Source organism: Coenobita brevimanus, chromosome 27 (genome assembly GCF_032717465.1).
Source record: "Coenobita brevimanus isolate Jiangsu-jjx chromosome 27, ASM3271746v2, whole genome shotgun sequence".
Taxonomy (NCBI): Eukaryota; Metazoa; Arthropoda; class Malacostraca; order Decapoda; family Coenobitidae; genus Coenobita; species Coenobita brevimanus.
This window is the reverse complement of record NC_136980.1, coordinates 27,563,079-27,577,428: the sequence shown is the minus strand read 5'-3', so window position 1 is coordinate 27,577,428 and position 14,350 is coordinate 27,563,079. Positions and strand designations below refer to the sequence as shown.

At 40.6% G+C, this 14,350-nt stretch overlaps 1 protein-coding gene across 1 annotated transcript in view; it reads left to right on the top strand.

Moving 5' to 3' along the window:
- LOC145394521 (alpha-L-fucosidase-like) overlaps window positions 1–14,127 on the top strand; it is a 55,124-nt gene extending 40,997 nt beyond the window's left edge. The window contains exons 6-7 of the mRNA XM_080268361.1: window positions 5,087–5,231; window positions 13,996–14,127. Of these exons, the coding sequence (XP_080124487.1) occupies window positions 5,087–5,231; window positions 13,996–14,127 (277 nt within the window). The remainder of the gene's footprint in view (window positions 1–5,086; window positions 5,232–13,995) is intronic.
- Window positions 14,128–14,350: the final 223 nt, after the last annotated feature.

Below are 14,350 nucleotides of genomic sequence, written 5' to 3'. Positions count from 1 at the left end.
GTAAGGAGCTGCCAGATGACCAGATTGTAAAGCGAGAATGCAGTGTCCTGGTGCTCTTGACACATCCTCCTCTAAAGGTTCACTCAAAGACAAGGTAAAAATTATGTCACATAATGAGTGATTTTTATTTTATGCGAGAAAGAAGGAATCAAAGGGAAAAAGTTCACTCAGTTTTTCTTGCCAAGAGAAAAACAAAAGAAATGCAAGCCAAATAACAAATCCAATCACTTCGAGACTTCTTGACAATCTTAGGATCATAGGCAGAGGGAAATCCAGTCCGAGGAAGACAGTTCCAGAGTTGACCTGTAGCATATATGAATGACTAAGAGTAACAGTTAACTCTTGCATTATAGTGTCGGACAGAGAAAGGCTGGGAATGTGCTGCCAGACAGGTGCCTACGCGTTGGCCGTAATGGAGGCATACAAGCAGAAGTTCAGAAAAAAACAACGACCAGCGACATAGGGATACATACCAATGCAACACATCGAAATGAGAGAGAAGTTGAAGAGAGTCGATGAGAGGAGGAGAGTTAATAAGGCGAAAAGCCTTTGGCTCCACTGTGTTTAGAAACGCTCAATGTGGGGAACCCCCCCAAATATGGGAGTCGTTCTCCACACAGGAGGGAATAAACCCCCAACACGATATTAACAGCGGTGCAGGGGTAAACAAAACACACAGTCGGCTTAGCACATCCAATTTTGGAAGTGGATTTTGCGGGGCAGGTAATATGATCTTTCCGTCATAGGTCCCTAGAGAAAGAATCTTCAAGGATATTGAGAGATGATGAAGGTCTGTGTTTGTTGCTAAATATTATGGAATATTCTTGGGAAAGGTTATGACGAGTAAAAAATTGTAGGAACTGAGTTTCTGATGCACTAAAAAAAGAGTAAGCATTGGTCCTGAGGATGACATAATGGGTTGTAATGGGGTACTGGGAGAAAATGATAATTGGAAGAGACTAAAGGATATGTGTCAGGACAGTAGGTTGTGCATTTGTAACTCGTATTTCAAACACAAAGATGCACATAAATATACATGATATAGAGGGAACGGGGATCGTATTGAAAGAAGCCTGATTGATTACGTGCTCGTAGAGAGGTCGATGCTGGGAATGGTTGCTGATATGAAAGCCGTGAGAGGACGACGTGGAGGTCTGTCAGATCATATGACTGTGGTATGCAGGATCAAGCCGAGAGGAGTGAGGTGGACCAGGAGAGAGAGGAGTAGTCAGGGAGAAAGACTGAAAGTTGAGAAGCTGAGGATCAAAGAAATGGCAGATGATTACAGGACCAAAGTAGAGGAGGAGTTAGAATCAGTGAACTGGAATGAAATGGATCTGGACAGCCTGTGGAATGCATATAGGGATTGCTTAGTCAGAAATGCTAAAGTGGTGTGTGGTGTGATAAGAGTAACAACAAAGAAGAAAGGTACGGCATGGTGGGATGAGAAGGTTAAGAGAGCGGTGGAAAAAGAAGAAGTGGCTAAAGTGGGTTGAAATAAGAACTGAAAATATTGAGAGCAAGAAGCATGTAAAGAGACTAGTGAAGAGGAAAAAGGAGGAGGTAAATGATGATCTAGGAAGAAAAATGAATGCGAACTACTCTGAAAACAGGAAGTTATTCTGGAAAGAGGTGCAGAAATGTAGAAGTGAAAGCGGAAAGAAATGTGACGATGTGAAGGACGTAGGTGGTAGATTACTAACCCATGGGGATGAAGTCAGGACCAGATGGAAAGAATATTTTGAAAGCCTGATGAATGGGAATAGAGAGAGCCAAGCGGCTGTAAACATGATTGGTTTGGGGGATGTGCAGAGAAGGAATGCAGTGCCAGGAGACGTGACACTCACACAGGTGAAGAGTGCTGTGAAGCGGCTGAAAAATGGGAAAGCAGCTGGGGTTGTTGAGGTGTATGCAGAGATGATTAAGTGTAGTGCAGAGAGTGGAATGAAGTGCTTGTTGGAGATATGTAAGAAGGCATGGATGAGTGAAACTGTGCCTGCAGAGTGGAAAAAGGCTGTGATTGTACCCCTGTACAAAAATAAAGGTGGCCGACGTGAATGCAAGAATTATCGTGGCATAAGTTTATTAAGTGTGGTAGGGGAGGTATATAGTAGAATTATTATGGAGAAAGTAGGAAAGATATCAGAAGTCCTAATGAGTGACGAACAGGGTGGCTTTAGGAGTGGCAGAGGATGTGTGGATCAAATATGTGCAGTGAGACAGATAGCAGAGTACTGTAGGCTTGTGAGAAGGGCCATAAGGTGTTTATGGCATTCATGGATCTGGAAAAAGCATACGACAAAGTGGACAGGGAAGGATTGTGGAAAGTTTTGCGCATGTACGATGTAGATGGTAAGCTGCTAGGTGCTGTCAAGAATCTTTATTATGGTAGTGAAGCATGTGTCAGGGTTAATGGGCATCTAAGTGAATGGTTCACAATTGGTGTGGGCGTGCGACAAGGCTGTGTGATGTCCCCATGGTTGTTCAATATACATATGGATGGGGTGATAAGAGAAGTAAAAACACAAGTAATGGAGAGAGGGATGGCGTTGGTAATGAATGGTGATGGATAGAATATCTCAAATTTGTTGTATGCTGATGATGCAGAACTGCTTGCAAGTACCGGACAAGAACTTGGTAGGCTAGTGCAGAGTTATGCTGATGTGTGTGAGCGTCGTGCCTTGAAAGTAAATGTAGAACAGAGTAAAGTGATGGTTATTGAGAGAGAAGATGACCCAGTGTGACGTTACAATGAATGGAGAAAGACTGGAATTGGTGAGAGAGTTCAAATACGTGGGTACAGTGATAGAAAAGAGAGGAAAATATGCAAAAGAAGTGGAAAGTAGAGTGACCCAAGGAAGAAAAGTAGCTGGTGCAATGAAGGTCTTGATAAGAAACATAGGCTTGAGTGTTGCAGCTGCACGAGGCTTACTTGAAAAAGTGTTAGTGCCAACTTTAACATATGGATGTGAGACTACGGTGTGGCATGAAAATGAAAAGTCAAGAGTAAAAGCAGTGGAGATGGGACTGCTAAGGAATGTATGAGGAGTACAGAGGGTGGACAGGAGTGAGGAAGTCGGTGGACACCAGAATCGAAGGGAGTGTACTGAGATGGTTTGGTCATGTGGAGAGAATGGATAACAATAGAGTGGTGAAAAAGGTATATCTGAGCACATTTGAAGGAGGAAGGAGGCGAGGTAGGCCAAGGAGAAGGCGGAGGGATATGGTGGATGAGTGTGTGAGGAAGAGAGGTTTGGAAGTCAATGAGGCTAGGGAACTGACAAGAGGTCGAGCTGGATGGATGAATGTTGTGAGGAGAAGGCATGATCAGGCATTTGGCACCCCTTTTTAATGTAGCAGCGTCTGGATTGACTCAGTCGGATACGTTTATGTGAAGCCACAGAACGCGGTGAATGTTTTTGGCGTATCCGATAGAGCCAGGATTCTGGGGGCTTGAGTGATGAGTGCATGGAAGCGTGGCCCATTGGACTGGGTAAATTTGGGCTGTCTGGAAGTTGCTACTCCTCACCTGCTGATGCTGATGATGATGATGATAAAAACAATATTATTTTTTACCCGAATCAGAAATGATGCCCAGATCATAAATTATATGTGCCATAGCCCCATCCTGTGAATACTTAAGTAACTACTGTGATGGATGCTGAGAGTAGTGGGCAGATATGTGAAGGGTGGAGTCGTCAGCATACAAGTGAATAGGGTTAGGTGTGCAGTTCAGATCATAGACGAATAGAAGGAAGAAGGTTGGTGACAGGACAGAACCCTGAGGACACTGCTGACAGATTTGGAAAAGAAACAGTAGCTGTCTACAACAGCAGCTATAGAACAACCAAAAAGGAAGCTTGAGATTAAGACGCAGATGGAAGAACAGAAACAGCAAGGGGACAATATGAAATTTAAAAACTGTGCCAGATGCGGTCGAAAGCTTTTGACGTTACAAGTACAGTGCCAACCGTTTCGCCAGTCCTGAAAGAAGGATAACTAAGAATCAGATGAACAAATAGCTTAGAGAGAGTTCGCCAGTGAAGCGTCCCTGGCGAAACTCGTACTGGCGGTCAGAAAGAAGGTTATGGAAGGAAAATTGCGTCAAAATCTGCCCGTTTAGGATAGATTTAGAGACTTTAGAAACACAAGATATTAAAGCAACTAGACGAAAGTATGTATGTGCGAGACGGTGCAATGGCCTTCTATCATTACAAGTTTACTCTGAAACAAATATGAAAATTTATGGAGTAATGTGCTTCCTCTCCTAGAATGTGTAAAGAGTGAGGGTTTGCAATGTCCATCTGCTCCTAAAATATATATGGGTGATAGTGTGTCATGTCCAGCTTCTCATAACATACTGTATATTTTGCAGGTTTATTTTGCACATTAAACTCATATACCCTTTGTGTGCTGTGGATGCAAACTATGTCGATATCAGAAATATTATAAATACCCTACAAGCGAATATGTAGCTGTAAGAACTGTTGAGAAATCTCGTATGTCAACTACAGTATTTTTTATCACCTGGCGGAACTGGACCATGCTTATAACATAAATAGTCGCTGCTGCTGGAAATTCAATGGGCCTTAGGTACGTATGAGTCTCCGTCGTTACTAGTCAAATCAAGACACCAATCTGATGACACCTGACCTTCGAGTTATGGCCTTTTTATCCTTTGTCATTAAGTTATAGTTCAAAATTTTTTTACTTTAACTTGATTCAGATTTTCGTTCTTTTACAGTCTCTTTCCGGTAGCTCAGTGGCAGAAAAAGACAGTACTACGGCTTTACATCCTTTATATGGCCCTTCTTCGTGACTAGCAGCATATTCTAGTGTTAATCCCTTGTTACAACTTAGCATTCAAGGTGGACAAATGGCAATTTTAGGCCACGTTAGAGTAAAAAGGGTATACTGTAGTCGAATCAACCCACCAATCTGACTACATCTGACACGTTACTATCTTTCAATATAGCTATAACTCACAGTATAACAAACGCCCCTTAACGAACTCATAGATCTGTTGCTGTTTGCTTTCCTTTGTGCTCCTTTGTACCGTCGACTCTTAACGTACCTTCCATTGCAGGTACACTCAGAAGGAAGGCACCGCGTACGCTATAGTGCTGACGTGGCCTCCAGGTGATGTGCTGGTGTTGGGATCTGTTCGGCCATCTGCAGTACCCACATTGTTCACGCACATCTCAATGCTGGGATATCAGGGTGCTCTACAGGTATTTGTACTCTCTCTCTCTCTCTCTCTCTCTCTCTCAATGTCGCTACGTAAGAGGTGTAACGCAATCTTCAGCCACTTGGAATACGACTCTGTGTCCGATTAGGGTTCAGTGTGCAGCCCCAACTCACTGCCTTTATGCGGCCTTACCAGAAATCCCTAAAATGAGCAAAATTACCCACTTCCCTTGTGCAGCTTCACCAAAAATGCTTAAAATGAGCTGCGTTACTTGATTTCCTTACATGACCTTACCAAAAAATGCCTAAAATAAGCACAGATACCCACTTCCCTTGTGCGGCCTCACTAAAAATTCTTAAAAATGAGCCGTTCCCTCACTGCCGGGTGACGTCAAGGGATGTGTGGAAGTACTTTTAGGGACACTAATATCAACTCAGCCTCCTGTCGAAAAACAACGAGGTGAAGAGCAATTACTTTTGAACCTTAATGACTGTATCTTCGAAAACCCAATAAGCTACAGGTAATATGGTATAGGAGTCATAATTGTTCGACCAAAAAGAGGATCGATATTATAGCCCACAGTACCCCATGGGCCTATATGCTGGGTGACGCCGAGAGGTGCACGGCATTATTACATAATGAAACCAGACACCATCGTTTATTTTTTAATGAGGTTCTTTATATACCACTCAGTACAAGCCCCAACACTCTGGGGAACACTGTCGCTGAAGGTCAAGCAGGGAGGGGTGCGTGAGAGCAAAGTGTTACATTAAATATATATGGCATAAAAGGTATAGAAGTCATTAACAGTACAAGCACAGTATTGAACACAGAGATACAATGACACATACATGGTACAAAGTTGTAGTAACTAGCATTACAAATTTAGGAATGAGCAATGGGATACAGTAACACACACATATGTACAGTCGTGGCCATAAATAATCACCTATACTCCTGTACCCCATGCCTCAGGCTGGCTCCTTTATGGAAGGCAAGTCACACTGGAGTAAGAGGGGCTGAGAGGGAGAGGCCAGAGAGAGAAGGGCAGGTGGGTGGGGGGACGAATGATGGTGCTTGGGTGGAGTGAGGGAGGGGAGGGAGGGAAGGCAGGGGAGGGAGAATGAAATGTGAAGTTGTGGCCACATAATTGTCTATTTTCTTTCATTCAGGGCATCATATAAAGGAGTTAATATTCGGTAGATAAAGCTGCATTACACCTTGTATAGCGGCGTCAGATAACAAGCTTTAGATAGGTGGTGATATCAAGGACTGGCTCGTGAGAGAAGTATACTGACGTGACATCAACATTTGTGCGGAGCCAGATATTTGTGTTTATCCGTGTATTTTGACTTCAGACGCAGAATGGAATCTGGATGGCTTTGACTTCCGTAATGTTTGTGTAAGAAACGTCCTCTACCCTTACATGTAATTAATTTTTGTAACTAAATATTATATGCAACCTTTGACATGGCTGTGTCCACAGTAAATATGATCACCCTCGCGGTATACACTCCCTCTATACAGTCACCCTCATGTCAATTCAATAATTATTTAATGACATCTCTATATGAAAAGGCTATTTAAAATAAATGTGCATAAAAGGTAAATAAATTTGATGTCTGTGCTCATGGGTGGATATAGTAACTGTATCTCTCATTACCTGTTAGAGGGAAAATGAAACAATATCCTTCCCAAACTCCCAAAGTATATCTGTGTCAATGTTTACCGACGCTGGTCAAGCCAAAGCAACCAGGAAAGCCTTAGTAAGTAGTCCAGTGGCCTCCTGTCTTAAAAACCTCATGCAGGCTTCGCGGCACCGGGGAAACAATGTTGTGAATGGTTACCTGGTTTCGTCTGAACAGCTCCCACTCGTCTTTGGTGTGCTGGAGGAGGCGGACCCGTGTCCTCTCGTTCTCTGGCTTCCACGCATAAGGTGGCCAGATTTATTGGAGCTAAAAGCGGGACATTATCATGTGTGTGTGTATATATATATATATATAAATAGAGAGAGAGAGAGAGAGTGAGAGAGAGAGAGAGAGAGAGAGAGAGAGAGAGAGAGAGACACTGACTTAAATGCGAGTGACAGCGACGGCTGCTACACAACACCTCACCCTGAGGCTGCTAATTAAACACTAATGTCTCAAACGAACTCCAATGACCAATATACAGTACGGTACGGTGAATGGGCCGACCATAGTTACCAGTTAGTATTACAGATTTTATATTAACAATTCGGTATTTCATTTGGTTTGGATTAGGCATAATTTTACTAATTCATCATAATTTCATAAAACAAGGTTATATCTAATGCAATAAAAATTTTCTAAAAGCGCGATATTTTAGATAATTTGCACAAAAAAGCAGGACGTTTTACTCACAATTAAAAAGCGGGACAGATGAAAAAAAAAAAAAAAAAAAAAAAGCGAGACTGTCCCGCCTTAAGGCGGGACTATGGTTGCCTTATCCACGTGTTGACAATCTGGGCCCAACTCAATCTCGATGGCTCTGCACTAATATTTGATCTGTCACGTCAGTATACTTCTCTCACGAGCCAGTCCTTGATATCACCACCTATCTAAAGCTTGTTATCTGACGCCGCTATACAAGGTGTAATGCAGCTTTATCTACGGAATAGTAACTCCTTTATATGATGCCCTGAATGAAAGAAAATAGACAATTATGTGGCCACAACTTCACATTTCAATCTCCCTCCCCTGCCTACCCTCCCTCCCCTCCCTCACTCCACCCAAGCACCATCATTCGTCCCCCCACCCACCTGCCCTTCTCTCTCTGGCCTCTCCCTCTCAGCCCCTCTTACTCCAGTGTGACTTGCCTTCCATAAAGGAGCCAGCCTGAGGCATGGGGTACAGGAGTATAGGTGATTATTTATGGCCACGACTGTACATAAGTATGCAGAGAGAGGCACACATGCACACATACATATACGTATATATCTCTACATACATGTATATATTCACGCACTGTATGTACTGTATGTACAGGATAGGGACGCATGTATAAAGATATGGGTATGTGTACAGATGTGCATACATATACATACGCTACATGCACATATATATGCTATCCATATATACATATACAGGGAGACATATGTATACATATACACTCTAAATGGATACATATACACTGTCACATACACAGGTAGATAGATAGAGAAATAATACTCTTTATAAAGTTGCACCTGATGTGTAGGTGTGTGGACAACACACACACACACACACACACACACACACACACACACACAGTTCAGACGTCAATCAGGTTTGGTAAGACTTGATTTAAAGGATGCCAAAGCAAATGTATTACTTAAAAAAAAGAAAATTCAGTATTGTATTTTTTTAAAAGAGTATTTTGACATTAATAAAGGATTTTGGTTAATTTTGACATTTGTTTCACATGGTCATATCATTTCTTAATATGGACTACGTAGAGGTATAGGTCATATTTGCACGTTCTATATTTCCACAAAATTGCACTATTAGAGGCTGCCTTACTTCCCCCCCACCCACTCGCTGACCTGGGGAACAAACTCTGGCTGCAGTGTTCTCGCCCACTTGTTTCCTTCCCTCGTTCAAATGATTGACCATTTGCGAGTTTGGGGCTGAGAGGAAGTTTAAAATATTGACATTGATATTTTTCGTAGTATTATAATAAATCGTGTTTAAAAATGGATAAATATCGTGTGATAATAGCTTTGACGTAAAGTTAAGTACTTGCTGAACAATACTATGTTTGGATTTTGCAATTAATAAGGAAAATAATTAGTAATTTCCCTTACTTTTGGTGAAGTTTTGATCAAAGACGACCGAATGTCAGCCGCCGTATATTTTTATCGTCCGCTTTTAGCAAGGCGAGGCGATATAGGTTTTGTCGGTGTGTGTGTGTGTGTGTGTGTGTGTGTGTAATTCACCGGGTCGGTCAGCATCACGTGATGGTTGTGATCATCAGCATTTTACCTTCTCGGAAGCGAGCTGAGAGCTCATATAGTCCGATCTAAGGGCAAAGCCTTGACCTTCACACACGCACACACCCATCCTCTTGCTCAAGGAGGACAATGACCATCCGTTTCGTCAGTGAAATTTTTCGCCCAAGGTGCGAACCCCCGTCTTAGCAGATGCTAAGCGAGAGCGTTACCACTGTGCCGGAGAGCGATGTTTGAAGGAGGGTTGAATCGAAGACATCTTTGTTAGAATCTCGTGTGTGTGTGTGTGTGTGTGTGTGTGTGTGTGTGTGTGTGTGTGTGTGTTCTTACCTAATTGTTCTTACCTAATTGTATCTTTACAGGAATGAGTCAAGCTCGTACTGTCCCGTGTCCTAAACCATATTTATCGTACATATCCTTAAATTTGTGAATTGTTTTGGCACACACTATTTCATTCGGTAGTGCATTCCATTGATCAATTGCTCTGTTTGGGAAACTGAATTTCCTTGCGTCTTTATCACCTCTCTTCTTATGCAGTTTTTTGCAGTGTCCTCTTGCTGATGCTTCTCCATATGTTAAGTAATCATTTATGTCTATTTTCTCCTTTCTTGATATGCACTTATATAGCATTATCATGTCACCTCTTTTCCTTCTCTCCTGTAAAGTTGGTAGATTCAGTTTATTTAGTCTTTCTTCGTAGCTCAGGTCCCTTAAGCTTGGTATTCATTGTAGCGACCCTTTGAACTTTTTCAATCTTGTCTATGTGCTTTTTGAGATGAGGACTCCAGACTACTGATGCATATTCCAGGGTTGGTCTAATGAACGATGTTATTATCCTTCTTAGCATGTCTTCATTTATGTATGTGAATGCTATTCTCATATTTGCAAGCAGTGTATACATGTTCCGTACCTTCTCGCTGATGTGGTCAGCCGGAGATAGTCTGTTATTGATAATCACACCTGGGTCTTTCTCTCTTTCTGATATGTATAGGGTTTTATTTCCTAACTTATAATCCCAATCAGGTCTTTTTCCACTTTTACCAAACTTGATTACATGACACTTGTCCACATTGAATTCCATTTGCCATGTGCTACTCCATTCATGAAGTTTATTTAATTCTTCTTGTAGCTCTTTGCAAGAGTCTGTGTTAGTAATTCTCCTTTGTATTTTTGCATCATCTGCAAACATATTCAGATAGCTCTCATTTCCAGTGTTACTGTTTATATCATTTATATACACTAAAAACATGATTGGTGCCAGCACTGAACCCTGTGGTACTCCACTAGTCACTTCTTTCCATGATGAGTAGTTTCCTCTTAGTTCTGTCCTCATTTTTCTTTTTATGAGAAAGTCTTGCATCCAACAAAACAGTTTGCCTCGAATTCCTCCTTGATGGTACAGTTTCCATAAAAGTCGTTGGTGTGGTACTGTGTCAAAAGCTTTCTTGAAATCTAAATAGATACTGTCCACCCATCCTTCCCTTTCCTGTATTGTGTTTGTTACTCTGTCATAGTAGCTCAACAGATTAGTAACACATGATTTTCCTTTTCTGAAACCAAACTGTCTCTCTGTTATCATACTGTGTTCTTCTAGATGATTTACCCAAGCTTTTCTTATAAGTTTTTCTAATACCTTGCTTACAACACTGGTCAGTGATACTGGTCGGTAGTTGAGTGGATTTTGTCTATTTCCTTTCTTAAATAAGGGGACAATATTTGCTTTTTTCCAAATATCAGGTAGTTTACCTTGACTCAAGGATTTCTTGAAAATTAAAAATAATGGTTTACTTAACTCCTTTGCACATTCTCGTAATACCCAACATGAAATTTCATCAGGACCACTTGCTTTTCCTCTGTCTAATCTACTTAACTCCTCCTGTATTACTTTTTCTGCTATTTGTATATCTGGTAGTATGTGTGGACATGCGTGTTCCACATAGTCCCTCTCAAAATTTTTTTCTTCTGTAAAAACTAATTGGAAATTCTTATTTAGTGCTTCACAAATATCTTTCTCTTGTGTAGCCTATAAGTGATTCCCTCGTCCGTAATGGATTGTATTATATCTTTTACTTTGGTTTTGCTTCTGATATAGCTGTTTTACAGCTATATCAGAAGCAAAACCACTACTTTTATTTATTATATCCTCCTCAAACTGTTTTTGGGCTTCCCTCCTTATTCTTGTATAGTCGTTTCTTGCCTGTTTGTAATTATTATACGCCCTTTCACTATTGTGTCTTCTGTATCTATTCCACAACAAATCTCTTCTTTCTTTTGATTTTTTACATTCTGTATTGAACCATTTCTGTATTTTCTTATCTGCTTCTTTGTGCTGTGGGATATACTTCTGGACTCCTATTTCATAAAATTCACCAAATTTTTTATATACAGCATTTAAATCTTGTCCTCTAAGCTCATTTTCCCAAACAACTTCTAAGAAATACTTCTTTAGGTCTTGATAATTTCCCTTTTTATAGTTTAGGCTCTTTTTGTAACTGTCATTGCTGTTTACTATGTCATATGCTATCCTGAAGTTATAATTTACTACTGCATGATCGCTTTTGCCGAGTGGAGGGTGATATATTAAACTGTCAATATCATTTTCTTGCCTAGTAAATATTAGATCTAGCACTGAAGGTACATCAAGTCCTCTTTTTCTGATGGTTTCCCTCACATGTTGCGTTAAGAAAAACTCTTGTACGAGATCCAGGAGCTTTTGGTCCCAACAGCTTTCTTGGCTATTTATATCTAGAGTATTCCAATTTATATTTGTATTGAAGTCCCCAGTTAGTATAATTCTTTCCAATTTCTCTTCCATTTTATGTAGCAATGATCTTATACTCTGAATTGTACTCTCTGCCAGGTCCTCATATTCGTCTCTTTCCCATGTGTTTGATCTGGGTGGCATGTACAAATTGGCTACAATTACTTTACCTTCAGATGTGTCGATCTCTACTGCAATCAGTTCTACTTGCGATGGTATATCTAGTTTTATTTCCTTGACTTTTAGATTTTTCTTAGTTAATATTATAATTCCTCCTCCTTTTTTTAAATTTCTGTCTCTTCTCCATATATTGTATTCCTCTAAGTTTAGTATGTCATTGGATATCCTTGGTGTTAATTTTGTTTCAGTTAGGCATATTATTTGTGGTTCATTTTCTCTGACATAATCATTCATCTCTAGTAATTTAGATACCATTCCATCCACATTTGAGTACATCAACTTTATCATCTTGTTTATATACTTGTCATGACATGGTTCTACTACATTCCTCCTGTTTCTTCCATCCTGCTTGTGTACCACTTTCGTACCTGCAATCCTATTACTTTGTAAAAAAAATTTCTTCTCCTCTTCTGATCTTCCCTCATTTTTTGTTTTTGCTTCCTCCCTTTTCTCTTTCAGTAATTCCAGTTCCTCTTGTGTTAGGCATCTTTTTATCCATACATTTTTGAACTCCTCTTTTTCCTTAAGATTCTTTGCATTTTTTAGTATCTCTTCCACAGTGTTTACACTCTGGAAAGTCACCTTTAGAGGTCTTGTCTTGCTTTTCTCATATTTCCCTAACCTTTTGTGTTCCTCTATGTCTTTACTACAGATTTCCTCTGATACTTCTTTCAGTAAGCTCATTACATTTGCCATCTCCTTTTTGTCTCTTGTGATCTTGTTTTTAACTTCATCCTCTTCTATACCAGTGATTACTATTGATTTGTTTATCTCTACTGAATCTCTGACTAACTTTGGATTGTTTTGGATTATTCTTTTCACCTCCTTTTTAATGCTTTTTTCCTCCACCCTTGTTTCTAAGTCTTTCTTTACCTTCACCATTTCAGCACATGTGGTTTCTACATCATTTTTATAGCTTTGCACAGCTTCATTTACTTGTGTTATCTTCTCCTCAATATCACTGCTCTGGTCAATAAGACTGCTAACTTGCCTAATTGTTTCTGTGTCATTTTTGAACTCTTCCATAACACTCTCGTGACTGACTACTGTATTTGCCATTTCACTCATTTTCTTCCTAAGTGTACTCAATTCCACGGTTAGTTCACTGATGGTTGTGTCTTTCTTGTTGGCCTCCCTTCCTAGTTTTTCTATTTCTTCCTTTTGCAAGTGCATCTGCTTCTTTATTTCATCAATTTCATTTTTGAAAGACATTTCTAGTTTGTTTACACGTTCAACCAGTCTATTGTGGGTCTCTACTTCCAGTTCTTGGTAGAAATCATCATTTTGCTTTTTACCTTTATCCCTTTTCTTTTCCAAATTTGTTTTACTGAAGTATGTATCCATTTTGCAATACTTAAAGTGCAAAGCATATACTTACAATCTCCGTCTTGTTGTAGTCTAAACAAACCTCAGAGATGACTCAGCGTATTCTTTCGTCTTGGTTCTATTTCCTGTTTTTACAAGTCTTGTTTAAACTTATTATTTTTTTCCTTTTTATAATGAACAATCATTTAGTCTAACCTGGTACTGAGCTTGACTCATACAAAGATACTATTTAGGTAATGCCACTGGCCGTGATGATTTGGTACGGAGGCCGGTGTCACACGTCCGTCCAGATTGAATCCCTCTGTGTGTGTGTGTGTGTGTGTGTGTGTGTATGAGAAAAAGAAGAGTAAGACATCAGACATCCTCGTAGTGAACATGCTTATAACACTTCATGTTGTCTAATCACTCGGGTGCAGGAGAGGGATGCCTTCACGTGGTGGCGGGGCCGGTCATACAGACGTCCCCCAGTGCCCTCACTACCCCCTGAGAGGAGGACGGTGGACTGGAGAAGACTAGCTTTGGCCTGAAACTACTACTATTACTACTACTACTACTGTTATTATATCTATCTATCCGTCACTCTTCTATCTGCAGTTCAAAGCGGTGAAAAGAGGGCTTCAAGTGGTGTTTCCCCGAATGTCAGAAGTGGACGGACAGTGGGCATGGGTGCTGTCGATGCGAGGGGTCTATCCAGCCACCAATCACATCGCTTCTGTCGCGGAGTAACCAAGTGGACCAACACTACCTGGACCAGAAAAACTGTCTCGGATTTTACCATTATCCTTGAAATTAATCCCACGCTTGTTAGAAGATTTTAGTTCCCTGTATACGACTGCGTTTGGTCTGTGAGAAGCCCATCCATGCCAGGGGTTACAAAAGGCAATAGTCAACCTCTCCACTAAGTCTTTCCTGAAGCAATGGAGAGAAATGTGTTTAAGGGGAAATGATA